Consider the following 20,965-nt stretch of genomic DNA (forward strand, 5'->3'; position numbering starts at 1 on the left):
GTTACTTCCTACATCAAGATGAAGAGTGTTATATCAAGGACTTAGAGCCAGAACCACCTATGTCCATTTGTTTTCTCATTTATATGTTACTCGTTTAGGCAACAAATGGACGTTTAATTATGCCCTCCATAATAAATGCAAGTGATTTTGGGGTATATGCATGGTCACTTGAACAGTTAGTTAGACACAAGTGACCATGCATACCCCAAAGTCACTTACATTTTCTTATGGGCAGAATTGACCGTCCATTTGTTACCGGAATGAGTAATGAGTAACATGTAATTAAGAAAACAAATGGACATACATGGTTCTGGCTCCACCTGTCATGCCTGTAATAGCTGCCAGGTGTCACCCTTTATATGTGTACAAACAGAATGCATGAAGAAATTGTCAGATGTCTATAGAGCAGCTATTGCAGGTAGGACATTCTTGCATTAACCCCTGGGTATGTCAAAATGGTTTTGTTTCATGTGACACTCCAATTCAACTTTTTACAACATGTCTATAAAGCAGCTATTGCATTAGCCACTTACGCAGTTCGCCATTATGCACTATATGCGGGGAGAGCCTCGAACTGGCAGCATCCATGAAAGGAAGAATTACGTAACCTTACACAGAATGTTATATGACTGGTTCAATTCCCATTCATGTATGCTGCCAGTTCGAGGCTCTCCCCGCACATAGTGCATAATGGTGGAACCGTGCAAGTGGCGAATATAGGCATTCTTACATTAACCCATTGATATGTCAAAATGGTTCAGTTTCATGTGACACTCCAAGATGGATTTATGTGTACAAACAGATACATGAACAAATTGTCAGATGTCTATAGACCACTTTACATCATTGTTTATCAACAAAGGCGAGGATTGGTCTGTCGATATGCCCGAACGAACCGCTTCACTGTTCAATGGCTTTCTTGTACTATATGAAATGTGGTGGGAGATTTAAAATACACATGCCCTGAGCAGACTACGATGCGCACGCACACTGCAGGGCAAAGAACAATGGAAAGTACCATAATGCGTGCGCATACTGCCGGGCAATGACGTCATCACATGTAAAGTGGTCTATAGAGCAGCTATTGGACATTCTTGCATTAACCCAATGATATGTCAAAATGGTTCAACTATTTACAACATGCCGGATTAAATAGTGAACAAGGTCCTACATACAAATTCAACATATCGAGATATAAGCAAAGAATATAGATAGGTCCTTGGTGCATAAAACACATAATACATGCAATTGAGCGGAGCTTCATAATTACTGACACTGCCATTTTCTTCCTTTTTGTCAACTTATTGAAAAAAAAGTATAAAAAAACCTGGCAATTTTCTTGACTTAACAGGTGAGGACATAACATAAGATAAATATCACACACTAGTACTTAATATATGGATTTCTTTCTTACTCTTACCCATTACAAGTATTTTGGCATCATGATAAGTTTACAGCCTTTTTATATTCATTCCTTTCTGTTCCAAATAGAACAGGCCTTCTCAACTGGCAGCGTGTCACATTATTTGTAAAGGTGTGCTGACAAATACATAGTAAACTAAATACCAACAAAATTAAAATACATGTAGTAGTGATTATTTATTGGTTTTCTTTGCATTTCTTCTATTTCAGTGTAATCCAAATGTATACAAATCATAACTACTAGTATGTGGATACTAGTTTCAACTCTTTTCAGATTAAAAACAAGCAACCGCAGCTAATCCAAACCCCAAGAAACTTTAAAGTACCTCAATTTGGGCCGCTCCACCTTAAGAACACAAGAACATATTTTCTATTTCTACCCAACGATGTAAATTGTATCAGCGGCCCCAGAGGTGGACCTGGACCCCTCCCCATCACACTCTGTTCTCAGTCTCAAGATAGTGTTGCCTCAAAGGTTTGCTAATTTAAACAGTTGTTCCATGTGGAAGTTCTTGTGGGGATACACTTCAGTGCTGATCCTGATGAGACCAGGCTCAAGCAAAATGCTCAGACCAAGCTAAAAAGCCTATGCAGGCATAAATGGAAAGAGAGAAAAGTAATAGCATTGAAAATAAAAACATGGAAAGAAAGCAAGTCCCACATATCATTTATTGGAAGGGTTTGTGGTGGTGGTTGAGAAGGCCTGATCTAGATTATGAAACATGAGAAACATGATTAGCCTTAATATCTTAAGGGGTACTACACCCCTGCCCAATTTTGTGCCTATTTTTGCATATTTCTCACAAATTATAGCGCATTGGCGACAAGTAACATATGTATATTATAGGGGCAAGGACTACTCCACTGGAAATTTTATTTCAGCAGACAACAGTTGTGGAGTTACAGTCAAAGATGAGGGGAAACCAGTATTTGATCAATAAATCAATAATTACTTGCCTTGAGTTGCTGAATTTTCAGTAGAGTAGTTGTAGTCCTTGCCCATATAATAAACATAATCTTACTTGTCACCAATGCGCTATAAATTTTGAGAAAAATGCAAAAAATATCTTAAAATTGGCTAGTGGTGTAGTACCCCCTTAATAACTCAAGTACTTTATCAAATACATGACTAACCAATTTTTGTACACATGAACTATGATCCCTATCCATACCATAATGTCAGCTAGCTTAGGTGATTAAAAATAGTAAATTAAAAATAATCACATGTCGTCGTCCGTATTCCATAGTGGCGTATAGTGGGGCGCCGCGAATAAACAACTTTTAGAGAAAATCGGGTTTGAAGAAATGCCAATTTAAAATCGAGTTGTGTAAATCAGACATTCATTATATTTTGTAAATGATGTAAAATTTCTGTAGTAAACTAAATAGATTTTATTGTTATATATTTTTCAAAAGAAATAAATACATACTATTGCTGGCAAACTGACAATAAAGCTATACGCCACTATGGAAAACGAACAAAACGCAATACCCTAACCTTACGTTAACCGTACGCCACCTCGGTGGCCTGTAATCCCTATGGCGTTACTTTTCGTCGTTCAGTATTCCATAGTGGCGTATAGGTCCGATACTGCGTCACGCCACTATGACATCGATGTTTTTCATTTTGCCGATATTTCATAATTATAAAATGTGTATAAAAAAGTGGCGTATGGTCGACACGCCACTATGGAATACAAAAATGTCACTTTGTAACTATACGCCACATTTAATTAATTAATTACTAATTAATTAGCTAATTATGACTGATGAGACTTAGAAAAAATGAAAGAGAACATCATTAAAAACATATGTGCCAATTTTCAAAAAAATGACCAAAAATCACTATACGCCACTATGGAATACAGCCGACGATGTGACCCATGGGTGCTACCACATCAGAACCCCCTATTTCTTTTAATCAAATATTTTAATCGCCTAAGCAAGGGGAAATTGTAAAGTTTTCTTTTCTTTTTTTGATAATATGTACTCTAATGCCTCAATGTCATGTCATCACATGCTATTATCAATTCACAAAGGCAAATTCACAATTGAGGTATACTTCAGCATTTAATACATGATTGGGAGGTATCAAAACTGAATGGAATGCACAATTTTTGCTAAATTGTTATTTAATATTCTGTAACTTGGAAAGGATCAAATCTTGTTGAATGTGAATGGAATGTACAATTTTTTTTTAAATTCCATTGTTATTCTATTCATTTTTTGGCATATTATTTTGAACTGATACACATGGAATCTGCAGCAAAACATTATGTGTTTGTTCAAACTATTATTATACGATAATCCCTCCAGAGCTCCTTTTTACAATGCCGAGGGGTTCTCTGTCATTTGATCTCATTATTTCAGCTTAAAAATAAAATAAAAATCTTTCCTGAGAATGACAGGAATTATTATTTTATCATTTTATGAAAGAATAAACAGATTAAATTTGACAGATATAATAATAGTTTGCCTTGTGCCATCACCCCAAACACACACAAAATGTTCGTAACATTTTCAAATAGGGTGATGTAAAATGTTTCGATAACATTTTTAAAACATTCAACTTGTGTAAAACATTGTAACACAATGTTATTTAAGTGTAGACAGAATATTTTCCAATAACATTTTGACAACATTTAAAAATGTTTTGTAAATACAAAATGTTTTTTAAAACATTAAAATGATCTTTATAACCCGATCAAGTTTCAAACATTTCTGTCTGTTGGATCTTCATGATTGAAAACATTGGGACTATAATATGAAAATTGGTTATGTCTGCACACACACACATACAATTATATTTGAAGATGTTGGGAGGTTTGCAATCCCTCTTATATTTCAGCACCAAGATGGCGTTTATCAAATGTAAACTTTACCATTCCCCTATTATGCTCACTAATACTCAACCATCTACTGAAATCTACACATGTATCTTCTTGCACCTCCAAATCTAATTGTGTAATAAACCCATGGATGTTAATAAACACTCCTTTACTAATGCAGAAACTTCTTAGACTATTCTCTACTGGTATACACCCTTGGTCTTGCGCCTCCCCTATCCCAACTGCTTGGGATATCGCTTGAAAATCGCACACTAACCGATTCACACGAGGCGATTTGTGTGCCACATGCTACATTCGTAACAGACTCTGTAACATACCCCACCTTGCACTGTGAGTACTGTTGAGTATGCTTGCCAGTTTAAAGGATAGCAAATTTTGTATACCCTGTGCCATATATTCTTTGCTGGATCATAGAGTTGTATGATCATGTCTCCAAAATATCGGTAGCGATTGTCCATAGGTGTGAGCTGCATACTTTCTTGTGTACCGCAGACAAGAATTCTATCATCGTACGCAACCGAGGAATGGCATCGGACAGCTTCTAGCATATGGGCAACAGTGACCCAAATTTTCTTGATTATGTCATAGCATTCAACGTCTAGTAGGATATTACCCTGTCTATCGCAACCACCGATAGCATATAAACATTGATTAAGCGCCACCATTGAAAATGCTTTACGCGCAACCAGCATAGGCCTGAGACTCTCCCATTTATTCAAAGGTAGATCATATTGAAAGAAGCGAATTAAGGCAGCTAGAATATTCTTCAAAGCACGCAAGATCACCCTGATTATTTACCGACGTTTCCCTGCTCTCCCGCCAGCAAAGTAGAGCTGGCGTGTGCTACCATGACGACATAGTCGTGAGAGCTGGACGTGAGCAGGAAAGCGGCAACCTGGCGAAGCGGTTTAGTGCTATCCACGTGCCAGATGGACAACTTCTGTCGTCATAGTACATAGTGATTTTATTGAGGAGCATGTTTGGTCCACCAATGGTCAGAAGTGCCTGGAAATTAGCATAAGAATAGTTGAAATTTAGTATATTTCAAAGTGAATTAATTCATCATGAACCTGGATACCAGTGATTTAATTGCCCGTAGTCAACAGCCATAATCCGTAAAATGTAGTGATACCATAATGAAACATCAATTTCCTGAAATCAGATTCCAATCCTAAAACAGAAAGAAACCTGAAAACATTCATTCCTGCAGAGTGTCATTTTACTATCATATAAAGCCATTGGTCGCTATTTTCCAGGTTGACGTTAAAACGATCTAGTACCTGGTCCATATACAAAACAATAGGATATGGGGAATTTAAACACACAACTTCTAACAGCAACACAATGACCAACAAAATCAATATTTACAGCCGGGATTTACAGTAACAACAAAATTAATATTTACAAAATGTTTCATAAAGTACTCAGAAGTACACAAATGTAATTGTTATTTTTCAGTTTCATGTAACTTATCAATGTGAATAACACATATGTAGTTTCTATATGTGTAGGTAATATACATGAATGTAACCAACTGCTGATATCTGTTAGGAATGGTTTGAAAATCCACCTGTATTCTGGCAGAACCAGCAATTTGAAACTGTGTTCTATTGGGCTATTGCAGTTGAAATCCATACACCCCATATGGAAGACATGGCCTTAATCTTCCACACGTACAGGGAGTGTGAATTTCAAATGGGATTGCCAGAATGGTCAACTCCATTTGAAATCTACAACCCTCCCCCGTGCGTGAGATTAAGGTCATGTCTTCCATAGGGGGTGTATGGATTTCAACTGGAATAACCCATTGTTGTGAACAATAGACACCAGGTCAAATCCTTGGCTCTATCAGGACATTGGTGGCTAATCGGCGGTGGGTTTGAAACCCTTTGGCAATGTTTTGTTACAATTACGAACATTATTCTCATCATGTGTACATGTTTTAATAGAACTTTGATATTGTTTTGATGCAACTGGTAAATGTCTCATTTTAAAACGAACCCTAACACTGACCCCTAACCCTAATTAGCATATTGTGATATTCTGTCTTAAATGAGACATTTACCATGCAAATATACTCGACTCACATGACTCAATTACATATCTATTCTTTTTATCAGCCTCTGTTTGTCAAACGTAAATGGCACAACACTTCCTTGGCCAGAATATTCAATATTCTCCCACCTGCTAAGATCATACACACCATCATCTCCCTTCACGACATTCATATCCTGTACATATTTGTACTTACTCACATACAGTTGACCATTAATAAAGAAAGCTTTTAGGCTTGCTGGTCTTATTGCACATTGGTCATCATCCAATGTTGTGAATACAAGCCCAGGTGGATTGAGGTCGAAGTTCAACTCAATCTTCTGCACCTTGGGTTTCCGCACATACTTCCCATCCTCCGACCAGAACTTGAAGCTTACGTAGAATAGTGTGTCCCCTTGTACTGTTAACAATTGCGAGTAAGGCTCTACTCCATCTTCAACTGACTCTTTCAAGACACAGTACCACTTGTCTTTGCTTGGATCATACACCTGAACAACCAGTGGAACTGTGGCATCTATCAGAGAATAACTCACAACTATTATCCATCCTCTGTAACTAACTGCTGATGCATAGCTTATTGGAAACAGCAGTGGTCCACATTCTTTCCAACAATTCTCTGTGATACTGTATCGTTCAACGGCCACAACTGGTTCCCTACCACACGTCCCACCAATGACAAAAATTTCTTTCTTTTTCATGACCTATCATTACAAATGACTTGCGCTTGGTTAGCATATCAGGCAATTCAATCCATTTATTGACATCTGCATCATACTTGCAAAAATTGTTCAAACACAGCTCTGTACATCTAAAGGCCAGTGGCCAGCTCCCTCGAGATATTGCTGAATGCTTTGACTCTCCACCAGCTGCATACAATGTCCTGTTCACCTCTGCTAAGCTGAAGTCACTTAAACTACCATGTTCTGGGTAAGGAATGGATGCCATTTTGTCCAGTTTTTTCCAGGACCCACCTACAGAGCTGGTATTATCAAAGTATGATGACCCATGTGGTTTGCCTCCAACTTTTAGAAAGGCCTGAAATCAAGTGTCATATGATGGTTAAATTTCAAAATATGATAATATTCTCAATGGTTGTATTTCCAAATATAGTATGTGTGCTTTAACCAAGGTTCTAAATGCTATTATTGTTAACAAAAGTGTCATATGATGGTTAAATTTCAAAATATGGTATGCATTCTCAATATGAAGTCGGTGGATGGTTGGAATGTGTATTTGGCCCTCAAATGCAGATCTTTGAAATGAGTTTGGCAAAATGAAAAATGCATTAAAATGAGTACAAACAAATGGTTCTTTAGATACCTCTTGATATTTTGAAAAGTATCTCATAATCTGGCTTGTTATGTTGATGCCTGTGGCTTGCATGCTAAGCATTAATATGACCTATTATCATGATTATGTTCAAAGGTTTCTGTTATAATAAAATAAAGTGGAAAAAGGTCTAGTCTAAGGGAGAGGGGATTGCAAAATTGTTCCGCTGACCAGCTCCCAGAATCAGTTTACCAAGACAAATGTATGCATGCATGTAGCGCTTGCAATTTTAATGATGCAATGGGCCAAATCAGTTATCAGTGTAAAACATACCAAAGGGAAGAAGCACATTGTACATTTTGGTCAATTTTATCAAAGTGTTTTGAGCCAGGGGACATCCCCCCACACCCTCACCCACACCCCACTTGGTAGGCCACTGGATACACCCATCTACATGAACATAATGAGAGCACACATATGAACATTTTGTGCTTTGCAGTATTCAGTGATGTGAAAAATGAGAAAGTATAATTAGTCATGTGCAATATATGTGTACATACATTCACACACCCTATACACCCCTACCTACAAACATGTTTTGTTATAAGAATACAATATTTATAACTACCTGGGACCATATCATACGGTCCCTGATAATACATAACTCATAGCTAGTAGCTCAGCTCTAAATTTCATAAGAAATATGTGAAAATACCTACAAATCTACATAGTTCTTTTAAATGTACAACTACAAACAAAACTACTCGAAATAGAGTATACACAGAAGCAGAAGGGTAATGAGTTATTCCAGTTGAAATCCATACACCCGGAACAGAAGACATGACTTTAATCTTTCATACAGCAAGTACATATTTCAGATGGAGTTACCTGCATAGGTGACTATATTTGAAATCTACATTCCTTGCGTGGGAGATTAACGTTGTGTCTTTCATAGAGGGTGTATGGATTTCAACAGGAATTGCCCAATGAACATACAGATTTGTATTAGCTGATTTACAATACCCATTCTGACTTTCTTTCATACACAAGAATACAATATTAATACATCAAAACTTGGCTACTCTAAACAAAATATCTACCTATCTACCGTAAAAAACCACACCTTTAACATAAATACAGATTATTTGCATGACAGGAACATGTGAAAAGCTCTGGAGTTACAATTGCCTAGTTTGTTAGACCACTTCTTGCTCAAAATAGCACATGAAGTTCCTGAGATATTATTCAACTTGATGAATGCAATACAGTAATGTCATTTTTGGCCCAAACTGCTAAAATCAAGAGTATTAGTTTGCTTGTTCACATGTATAACTTGTGTATAACATTTATAGATATTTTGTACATGATGTTCCATTTAACTCCTTATTTACTAACCACACAAATTTGGGGTAACATGTAAGTTTTCATTTTATCACACTCCGTTTGTTAAACGTAAATGGCACAACACTTCCTTGGGAAGCATCGCCAATATTCTCCCATCTGCTAAGATCATACACACCATCATCTCCCTTCATTACATTCACCTGCTGCACATACTTGTATTCACTCACAAACAGTTGGCCATTGATACTGAAAGCTTTGAGACTTGCTGGTCTTACTGCACATTGGTCATCATCCAATGTGCATAATACAATCCCAGGTGGATTCAGGTCGAAGTTCAACTCAACCTTCTGCACCTCAGGTTTCTGTATGTATTTCCCATCAGCTAACAAGGACTTGAACCTTACGTAGAAAAGTGTGTCACCTTGTACTGTTAACAATTGTGGGTATGGCTTTGCTCCATCTTCAAGTCGCTCTTTCAAGACACAATGCCACATGTCTTTGCTTGGATCATATACCTGGAGAACCAGCTGAACTGTGTCCATTGTGGCATCTCTCACAAGATAACTGACAACTATTATACGTCCTCTGTAACTAACTGCTGATGCACACATTATTTTAAACAGCAGTGGTGCACATTTTTGCCAACAATTATCTACAATACTATATCGTTCAACTGCTACAACTGGATCTCTGTCACACATCCCACCAATGACAAAAATCTCTTTTTCATGACCTATCATTACAAATGTCTCACGCTTAGTTAGCATATCAGGCAGTTCAATCCATGTATTCACATCTACATCATACTTGCAAAAATTGTTCAAATACACATCTGTATATTTAGACTTTCCACCTGCTGCATACAATGTCCTGTTCACAACTGCTAAGCTGAAGTCACTTAAACTGCCATGTGTTGGGTAAGGTATGGATGCCATATTGTCCAGTTTTTTCCAGGACCCACCTGCACAGCCAGAATTATCAAAGTATGATGACCCATGAGGTTTGCCTCCAACGTTTAGAAAAGCCTGAAATTAAATAATGCTGTTATTGTTAACGCAAGTGTCATACGATGGTTGTATATTTCAAAATATGGCATGTGTGCTTTAACCAGGTGGCTGGTGGACCATAGCTTGCATCCAGAGTGAAATGTACAATATACATAATACAAAACGATATGTATTTCAACCAAAACACAGATCTTTGAAATGAGTTCGAAAAATGAAAAATGCATTAAAATGAGTACAAACAAGCCCTGTATTGGTTCAGTGATTCTTGAGATAGCTCTTACTATTTTGGAAAATATATGTTAAACTTGGAACTTTATGTAGACACCTATGGCTAGCATGCAAGGCATTAACCCAAACCAGCATGAGTACTGCAAAATACTACAAAATGCATGCATCACAAGGGATGTGATGATGCAATCACCCCAAGTGATATATATAGGCACACTTTCGTTGGCCCAGGCAGCGAAAGACCCCGTGGCTAAGTATAGGTGACCTACATTTTTTGTAGTGCTTGGCATGCGAGTGGTCGCGGGTATCAATCCCACCCAGCGCAAACAACTTCTTTGTTAGTCTTCTCTTTGTTCCTCCCATTCTTTCCCTCCCTTGCTTAGTGGAAAAAACCCATTGTGCCAAATAAGGTATCAAAGTATGCAGAACAAAATTCACCATCTATTGACTGCTTTCTTTTGCAATTCAGATTTAGCGTAAAATATATTGCTTTTATTTATAAGTGTTAGAATACTTATTGTACGCAGTGTACATACATGCATAGATCTTCATATCTGTTATAAGAATACAAAAAAAATCACAATTTTATGTAACTGCTAGCTACTCTAAATATCATAAGATATACACTACAAATCTGCCTAAATCTTGAACTTTCTTAAAACAGAAGTACAACCACAGGCAAAACTGCTTGCAATTGTGTACAATGACAAAATGAGTCATATCAGCTGATTTGCAGTACCCATTCTAACCTTTCTTTCATACACAAGAATACAGTATTAATACAGCAAAAGTTGGCTACACTAGTTAATATCTACTTCAGAATAACATGCAAATCAATACTTTCTGGTGGAAAAACACACCTTTAACATAATTACAGATTATTTGACAGATTTTATGAATTACATACAAATGTGAAACAATCTAGAGAAACAATGGACTATTCCAGTTGAAATCTTTACATCCCCTACGGAAGACATGACCTTAAGCTTTCAAACAGGTAGTGTGAATTTCAAATGGGGATACAAGAATGGGTGATGATCCATTTGAAAATCTACTCATCTGTGTCGGGATTAAGGTCTTTCTTCCATAGGAGGTGTATAAATGTCATTGGGCTACACTTCCATGAACCACTTCTTGCAATTTGAAAAGATTTCAATTATATATACATGCAATCCTTTTCAAAATTACACTAACCTCATCAAATGGCAGATACTGTTTGTGAAATATTTAACCTATTCAAAGTAATAAAGAAAATACATATGCAATGTTGGGTGGTTTTTCTTCAACCCAAACTGATCACATTAAACCTTGTGAGACAAATTGGACGTAAATGTAGCAGTGTTGACTAAGCATGCTAAGTAGTTATGTGTACTAGTAACAACAAAACTGGCTAAACAATGCATACATACCCTCTGAATGGAAGCTAAAATGGAAGTCTTTCATTTTAATACAAGCGGGAAGCGGCAGCTATTTAATCCACTGGAACTATGTCAAGTGTAAATGTTCATATTCATATTCATATTCATATTCATTTATTTCCATAAAAAACTGACATTCACAAAAACAATCAAATTAAAAATTTACAGAAAACAACACATTATGGAGGAAGAGGCTAGAAGGCCAATAAGGCCAGATATATCGCCTCCCCCTAGAAATTATAAAGTTACAAATAACATTTATACAAAAAAATCAATCAAACATCACATAAAAAGGAATCACTAACCAAAAGACAAGACAAGGACGGTGCTCAAAGATAATATATTAAGTATATTTTGAGATTAACATTTCTTTTAATTGATAACGGAAATGTTTAATAGATCTGGAGTTTTTCACAAAAATACCTACTGAATTCCAAAGGATGGGGCCTTTAGTACGGATTGCGTGATCAGAAAAAACTTTTTTGTTTTTAGTCAAATTTAAGTCGTTTACATGTCTTGTCTTGTAGTTATGTACATCAGAGCGTTTGGAAAAATAATTATTAAATATAAGAGGAGTTCATTAATAGAATACTTGTACATATGAATGTACCCAAATCTAGTGTGTACATATCTTCGATAGTTAAGATGTTATAGTTTGCAAACAACGGTCCTGTATGTTCTCTGTAGTGACTGTTTGCTATCGTTCTTATAGCCCACTTTTGAAGTTTCATTAATTTACTTAAGTAAGTTTTACAGGTATCCCCCCATACAAGTATTCCATAATTAAGATAGGGCATTATCAAAGTACAATAAAGGGTATGTAAAATACGTTCTGGTACATAATGTTTTAGTTTGGTCATGACACCAACATTTCTTGACACTGTTTTTGAAATACAATCTATGTGGCTTTTCCAAGTGAGACATTCATCTATTAACACACCAAGAAACTTGGTTTGTTGTACTCTTTCTAAGGTAGTGTAGTTAAGTATGATTCTCAGATCATTAATTTGTGTCATATTTGGCGTTCCTAGTATCATGTAGTTTGTTTTACTGGCATTAACAGACAATTTATTTGCTCTGAACCAATTGCTCACTTCCTCTAGTTCTTTGTTTATAAGATTGACTTGCTTTTCTATGTTTTCATGTGAATATAAAATTGTTGTTTCATCTGCAAAGAGGATGAAATCAAGTATATTAGATGTATTAGTTATATCATTTATATATAGTATAAATAAAAGAGGGCGAGAATAGATCCTCATGGAACTCCGCAAATTACATTTTTCAATTCTGATGAATGGCAATTATAAGATACATATTGTTTCCTGTTACTTAAATAACTTCTGAACCAGTCTAAGACAATGCCACGAAGGCCATAGTGTTCTAGTTTGTGAAGGAGAATATTGTGATCAATTGTATCAAATGCTTTAGACAAGTCCAAAAATATTCCAACAGTCGCCTCGTTTCTCTCAACTCTGAAATTTATTTTATCTACCATTTGTTCAATAGCCATAGAGGTTGAGTGCTTTGGTCTAAAACCAAATTGTTTAGTGTTAAGGATTCCTTGAGTATCAATATAATCCATACATCTATTAAAAACTAATCTTTCAAGAATTTTTGAAAAACATGGTAGGAGAGAAACGGGACGATAATTTGAGAAAACTTCAACATCTTGTTTTTTGAAAAGTGGTATGACCTTAGCTACTTTCATTTTATCTGGAACAATTCCGGTAGAAATAGATAAATTAAATATCATATTGAGAGGTTTGGCAATTTCTCGACTAACTTTTTTTATGATTAGATTGCCAATATTGTCGTGACCACCACTCTTATTTAACTTTAACTTATCTGACATGTCAATGTACTATTGTTGAAAGCTGCTTCTTGTTGAAGGTAAAGAGAACTGTGCTTCCTCGCTGACCACGCGCAAGATTAAACCAGTCACCAATGCGGTAATAATCTCGACCAGATGAGTCTTTCTTGGACTCCAACCTCTTAGCATGTTGGTACTTCGTAACATATATGCCTCCATCTTGTGTCATATTCTGTGCACTAAAGGCCTTGACTAAAATGCCAGGATAAAAAGAAGCAACATCTATATCAACAAATGTTGCACTTGCTTTCTCATCATCACAGTCAAAGTTTAAGCATTTGATTTCTTGCATGTGTGGTGTCCTGATGAATTCCTCCATATCAATCTCAAAGCTCACCACATACAATTTGTCCTCCAATACTATCAGCACTGGTGAGAAATCCTCAATGCCCTCCTCATAACGTCTGATGCTCAAGATATCCCATTCTGGTGTCTTCGCATTCAATGCAAGCACTATCAATGTCTTCCTCCGCATTAAATTTGCCATGGTACCACATAGAACAATTCGGCCCCTGTAGCTAACTGCTGACATATGTGCTAAATTAAATCCATAGCCCCCAAATCGCTCCCATTTCTTGTCTCTCAGACTATACCTCTCCACTCCAGTATAAGGGCCATCTTTCTGGAATCCTCCCAGAGCATAAATATACCCTTTGTGGCCGACCATGGGAAATAAACCTCGCTTACTCTTCATGGGTGGAAGTCGTTTCCACTTGTTAGCACTGCTATCATACACACAGAAGTTACCCAATGGTGTATCATCCTCAACCATTCCACCTGCTGCGTACAGCTTACCATCTACTACTGCTAGACTACAGTCAGCAAACTCATCAACATGAGACCGAGGGTAAGGTAGAGGGGCCATTTTATCCAGTAACCTCCAAACACCTTGCTTGCACTTACATCCTGGCTTGTCACAGCATCCTGGATCAAAGAATGTTGCTCCTCGACCCTCTGGTTTCCATTCAATCCTAAGGAATGCCTGAAATTGAACAATACTTTTTATGTAACAAGTAGTTTATTTACAAACTAAAATTCACTTTGCCCAAATGACCCCCATTTTTTTGTTCTGAACTATATCTAGCAAAATAGGCTTTCAATTGATGCTAGTAATTATTGTATTTTTTTTAATACATGGTGATACATGCAGGGGTAGAATTAGGATAATGTTAAAGCTTTACTTTATGACCTTATATTAAATATGATATTGTTAAATTTGTTTCAACCATGGTTTTTAGCTATATTTGTATTATATTTGTAATTATGTTTTCACATGTCCCAACTTAAATGGAATCAGGAAATGTGTTATTTTAAGGACAGAAATCTTTCCTGACAATTATTATTACTAAAATTATTTCAACATTTTGGGTTAGGAATAACAATTAAATTAAGTATGATGGAAACCGTACATTATGGCTTTAAGGTTAGGTGGAGGGCTAGGGTTAATTAGTAATAGTAACAAGTATTATTTAAAAGGTAATGAGGTTAAAGATGAACATAAACATGATAAAAGGGGTTAAGTTTAGTTTGCTTAAATGATGCAATCATTGCTCTCAAGTGATTGTTCTCTTTTACTTGCACCACAATACACAAAATTAAATACACTACTCATCAAACTATGAATCCAATCAAGGGTAGCGCTAAGTTGCTTTTTGGGGTCCCGGACCCACCAAAATAGACTTGGGACCCCCTGTTTTTAAATTTTCTGTAAGTTCAGGGGTCCCTGCAGACCCCCAGTTTTTCAAACTAGCGCTATTGCAGATATACTATTTATGCTGCATTTGTGCAACTGGGACTCACCAAACTCTACTCCGGACCCCTGCTTTTTAATTTTTTGCAAGTTCGGGGGTCCCTGCGGACACTCGAGTGTTTAGTTCTAGCGCTACCCCTGAATCCAATAATGTCTACATGTAAGTATTAGTTCCAATTTTTTAGTACAATTTGCTGCATATCAATTTTTAAACACTTTTACCTATTATAATCAATTCCAAACAATCTTTAGTTTTGGGGCCATTGCAATGATCAGGTAACAGACTTTAAAAAAAACCTATTGATCTAATCCTACTGGCACAATATATCCTGTATAAATAGTGTTTGAATCCCCCCCCCCCTGGTTGCTGGACACCTTGATATTTTAGAATTTTTCACACTTTAAAGCTAATTTTTGACCCCCCCCTTATTGAAAGTTGTCTTGCCCTCCCATTTCACCCACATTAAATTAATTATAGTCAAATAGTAAAAAAAATAGTTTTAAAAGTATTCATATAACATATATGCAACTATTTAAAACCAAATGAGAAAAAATGAGAGTTATCTACGTATCATGGTCATTCAAAAGATTCCTGCCTCCATCCCTTGTTCCCATCTATGTGCATTCAATTGTATATACACTGTAAATGGTACCAGTAACCCTTGTTAAAGCTAGGTGATCCTCTTTGTGCAACTCTAAACCTTTACTTAGTCTAAAACATTTCTAAACTATCTAGTTCACATCAGAGTTTAATGTTATGTTTGAGATGTCAGTGTCACATATATACAATGTAGAATGGACCTTAAGGGATATGTTATATGTGCAAGAATGTGCAGACTATCTCTGATAATCAGCATTTAGTGCCATTCTTCTTTTCTAATGTACACTGGCACCATGTACCATCGCACTCAAAGTGCTTAAAATGGACTCTTCCAGTTGACATCCATACACCCCCTCCCTACATGGAAGACATGACCTTAATCTTCCACACAAGAAGTGTGAATTTCAAATGATATTACCTGAATGGGTGACTCCATTTGAAATCTACACCCCCTGTGTGGAAGGTTAAGTTCATGTCTTCCATGGATGGATTTCAACTGGAATAGCCCAATCTGGTGGAGCAATGTCAATCACAATTTTCAGATACAATGTACTATAGTTGACAGACGCTTCTTATCAAAGGCAAAAAGAACTGTGCTTCCTTGGGCACCCATTCCCTTTCCAAGCTCATAACAGTTTTCACCAGATTCCTATGCTTCCAATCTCTTAATGAATTGATATTTACTGATATGTGTACATCCATATCAAAAGGATGCACTTGTCGGCTGCTACATGTGTCTCATTTCACATAATAGCTATGTCTATCACAATTTTCAGATTCAATGTACTATAGTTGACAGACGCTTCTTATCGAAGGCAAAAAGAACTGTGCTTCCTTGGGCACCCATTCCCTTTCCAAGCTCATAACAGTTTTCACCGGATTCCAATGGTTCCAATCTCTTAACATATTGATATTTACTGATGTAAATAACATCCTCCTCCATAGTCACTTCTGGTGAAATAGCAGTGTAAATGTCATCTAGCTCTGCTAATTCTACAAATGGTTTCTCATCCTCACAATCAAAATTCAGAAACTTGATTTCCTTGATATTTGGTCTCCTGACAATTTTCTCCAGTTCTTTCTCATGGTTCATTACTAAATACAATTTGCCATTTAGTACCATAAGCAATGGAGAGTGGTTATCAATTCCATCCTCGTATAAATTGTGGACATCGATCACATCCCATTTTCTCGTCTTTTCATTCAATACAAGCGTAAACAAAGACTTGAACGGACCGTATTTTGACATTGAACCACACATTACAATTCGGCCCTTAAAGCTAACTGCTGATACATGTTCTAAACCAAATCCAAAACTACCAAATTGCTCCCACTTCTTTTCTATGAGACTGTACCTCTCCACTCCAGAAAAAACACCATCTTGATGAAATCCTCCAATAGCATAAATATACCCTTTATGGCCGACCATTGGCAACAAGCCTTGCTTATACTTCATAGGTGAAAGTTGATTCCATTTGTTGGCATTGCTGTCGTACACACAGAAGTTACCTAGCGGTTTCTCATCTTCAACAATTCCAGCAGCTGCATAAAGCTGACCATCTACTACCCCTAAACTACAGCTGGAAACTTCATCAACCTCATGTTGAGGATAGGGTAAAGGCGCCATCTTATCCAACTCCTTCCAGCAGCCTGACTCACAACATCCCAGATCAAGGTATGATGCTTGTTGACCTTCAGGATTCCATTCAATCTTAAGGAATGCCTGAAATTACACAATTGTTTACTTACATCTATTATAAAAAAAGGTATGGTGTTATCATTAAAAACATCAAATAATGATAATAAAAATCACACAAGGCAGCCTTTTGAGATATATGACAGTATGTGATGCAGACGACGATTTGATATTTGAAAATGTAGCCCGGTATCACATTGACATTTGACAGACAACATTACAAATTATGAACTAAACAACCAATTCTACATCAAATTACTGTCTACATTGTGATTGAAATAGAGTCACTGTTGGCAAGATTGGAGGAAAAATAGCGGAAAACTTAACCAAAATCTACAAGCACATGCACATATGTACAGAATATACTAATACAATATCACCCTTCTTGGCTGAAACCATGGGGTAAAATGGCTGAGATTCTGTTTGAACATAACCAACAATTCCTTTTATTGAGGGGAGAATAGCTACAACTATGTTAGTATAAGTATTCAAGTTGATTAGTTAACAGCTTTTTAGTACAGCAGGAAAAAAATCACATGAAATATGCCAAAGCTTTGTTAGTACATGGTATGAAAAGTGAATGAAATTTTAGTTAGAACACTTAACAAATAAATAAAAAATAAACACCAAGTGATTAGTATGTGAAGACAACAGCATAAAAACGACCAAAATAGACAGACATGCATACCCTGTAGAACCAAGAGATATTACTATACACACACACTTTTGTTCAAATATTTTGATTATTAGTATATTTTTTGCATTTTATACATTAAGGCTCCACTAAAGAGTTATTCAATTACTAGTAGCCTTTTGAAATGTGGTGGCCACAATAGGATGAATTTGCTGGGTTTTACCCATACTGAAGACTGCCTTCCTTATTATGTGCACCATATCTCGAAAAGGCTAATAGTTTCAATCTTTCACAGTATTAATTAATGGTGCAACTGAATTTGAAACCTTCCATAGGAATATGGATTTACATGGAATAGCTCATTTCATTCCACTCACCAAAACAGGTAAGATTAGAAACTTTGAACCCATGGGCATTACTGCCATACAGAGCACCTGATTGGTTTATTACATGATATAATCATCTTAAGTAACCAATCAAAATAGAGCTTTTACATATCTCTTCTCAATGCTAAGTTTAATCCCCTTCAGCCCTACTGAGCATTCTTTAAGATATCTCTGATTGGCTCATTACTTGATATACCCATCTTTGTAACCAATCAAAACAGTTCTTAGACTAGAGGCTGATAATTTGGCCGGTAGTGCACATGGAATCAATATAAAGAAGAAAACTATGAGAAAAACTTACACTTATTGTGTTCCTGGTGGCGAACCACTTTGGATATCTATGGCTAAGTGGCTCTGCTGCTGATATCTCTCCAGTAGTCTTCAGCTCAATGACTTCTAACACTACCTCCTTGCACTCCTCAATCCTGCCAATCTCCAAATCCACCAGTTCCTGGAGGTCATCTAGTGGGATGAGGCCAAGACGGACTTTCTGCAGGAGGTTTGCTGCATTCGTGTTGCGGGTTTCCCAATTAAACTGTAGCCAAGCTATAACTGCTTGGAGTATCTGAAATGAAAAACAAAATGGACAAAATAAAAATCCAGAGATGTCAGTGGGATCTGTCAAATTTTCCTAAACATTATGTGAGCTGTAGAAATTGTGAAGCGTAAACTGGGGAATATGCTTCAGCAGGAGTTAAGGGATAATTAATCCCCCTTTGAAATACCTTGCTTTGCAGAAGACTGTCAGGTTGGTGTGTGGGGGGTGTATTGGATGGATGGATGGATAGGTAAGTAGGTAGGTAGATATAGGTATGTACTATAGGTCGGTAGGTAGGTATAGGTCAGTAGGTAGATAGGTTGATACAATACTAATATTTCCCAGTAAATTGCCAATCATAGTTTTAACCAATTAGTTAGTCTACTCACCTGTTTCTCAGTTGTTGTGTCTGTCTCTATCTCCTCATCCCCCAAACATTCCAGTAGAAAATCCACACTGGCATGTTCCAGAAAACTTTGTGACTCAGCACACTTGTTGAAACTATGCACTAGATGGCGACGGAAAGACTCTGCTAACTCTGAAAGACTGCCGTGATTACATGCAACAGACCAGATCTCAAAGCAGTCATCGATGGTGATGCTGTCTTTGACTTCCCTAAGGTAATTAGCACAGACTTCTACAGCCTGTGAGAAATGCATATAGCAAGCCATGTTTAGGACACCCGCTACTGTGGTGGGAGACAGGGTGAAGTAACCGGTGTATGCAAACTCTAACAGTTGAGAGAAACTTTCTCCAGTTCCTGGAACAGTCACTTCATTGCTTGTACTCTCTTGAAACCCTGATGTGAACATGCTCTGGAAATATTCACTTGCGCAACTCAAAATGGCTTTGTGCGCAGGAAATCGCTGGTTGTCAACGATGACTGTGACATCACAAAGACAGGCCTGTTGTCTGAGCTGGTTTAGTGATGATGACAAATGAGAAAGATATGAGGGGTCTCCTAAATGTCCTGGGGTAGTGGTTTCTGTAACCATATTAGCTGTCGCCATCTTGAAGGCCTGAAAAGAGAACAAGAAAATAATCCACCTAAGTTAATTAACTTTACATTAAGGGTCAAAATAAATGCGAGCCAGTGAAATTCAAATATAACATGGCTCCTGGTTTCTGCCAACCAACCTGAACCAGGAAATATTTTTTGGCCAAATTAATGGCTCCTGGCTGTTGAACTCCATGATATGCACCATTTTGATATTATGATAAAAAAAAATCAGGGTTCTGTTTTGGATTAGGATTAGGGAGCATTATGAGCTTCATTCGAATCTGGCACTTTTGGACTAAGCCATATGCAGTCATTACATGTACAAAATGCTTTCAGTTTAAAATACTTAGGCAAGAAACACATTTATTCAATTAGAGCTGGTACCTTTTTGAAATTAGCAGCTAAACTGGGTGTTGTCTTTCTCCATGCTGTGGACTGGCCACACTTTGAATAGCTTGGAATGGACCAACTGGGTTTGGTGATCAATGCGCCCATTGAAAAAATATCAACTTTTTGAACTACAAACTCTTTTGTAAAATAAAAATCACATTATTGGTTCTTTCCCACCAAGGGTGGAAATAAATAAGTTACATGTCTTGTTTCAGTCTATACTTGCCTCCTATATCCCATCGAGAAATAAAATCTCAATACCAGGCTACACTCATTGTCCTGAACCAAAGCCCATCACCATACAGGTACCCAGGAAATAGGAAATGGTGCAAACCAAAATGGGAGTTACTCTGTAATAAAATTTGAGCTATGGGTGTTTAGGCCATCTTCACTTAAAAATACTGATTGCTAATTAAAAAGTGAGTCCTGTTATTAGCATGAAATGAGTGCTGGTCGTGATTAAATTCAGTTTAATGCCCGTTTTAATGTGAGTAACGTTTTTTTAAAT

The 20,965-nt window shown here is 36.8% G+C and overlaps 1 protein-coding gene across 2 annotated transcripts; it reads right to left on the minus strand.

Annotated features, from left to right (window-relative positions):
- Positions 1-8,779: 8,779 nt before the first annotated feature.
- LOC140137604 (kelch-like protein 6) lies at positions 8,780-20,189 on the minus strand. Of its 2 annotated transcripts, none has more exons than XM_072159340.1 (3): positions 19,457-20,189; positions 18,831-19,094; positions 8,780-9,964 (listed from the first exon to the last, which is right to left on the minus strand). In XM_072159340.1, the coding sequence occupies exons 1-3, from the start codon at positions 20,075-20,077 to the stop codon at positions 9,020-9,022; spliced, it is 1,830 nt and encodes a 609-aa protein (XP_072015441.1). In that variant the 5' UTR covers positions 20,078-20,189; the 3' UTR covers positions 8,780-9,019. The 2 variants fall into 2 exon arrangements, with proteins under 2 accessions (XP_072015441.1, XP_072015440.1); XM_072159339.1 differs by lacking the exon at positions 8,780-9,964 and adding an exon at positions 15,676-17,536.
- Between the last annotated feature and the right edge of the window lie 776 nt (positions 20,190-20,965).

The sequence above is a fragment of the Amphiura filiformis genome, chromosome 17 (assembly GCF_039555335.1).
Source record: "Amphiura filiformis chromosome 17, Afil_fr2py, whole genome shotgun sequence".
In the NCBI taxonomy this organism is placed as follows: Eukaryota; Metazoa; Echinodermata; class Ophiuroidea; order Amphilepidida; family Amphiuridae; genus Amphiura; species Amphiura filiformis.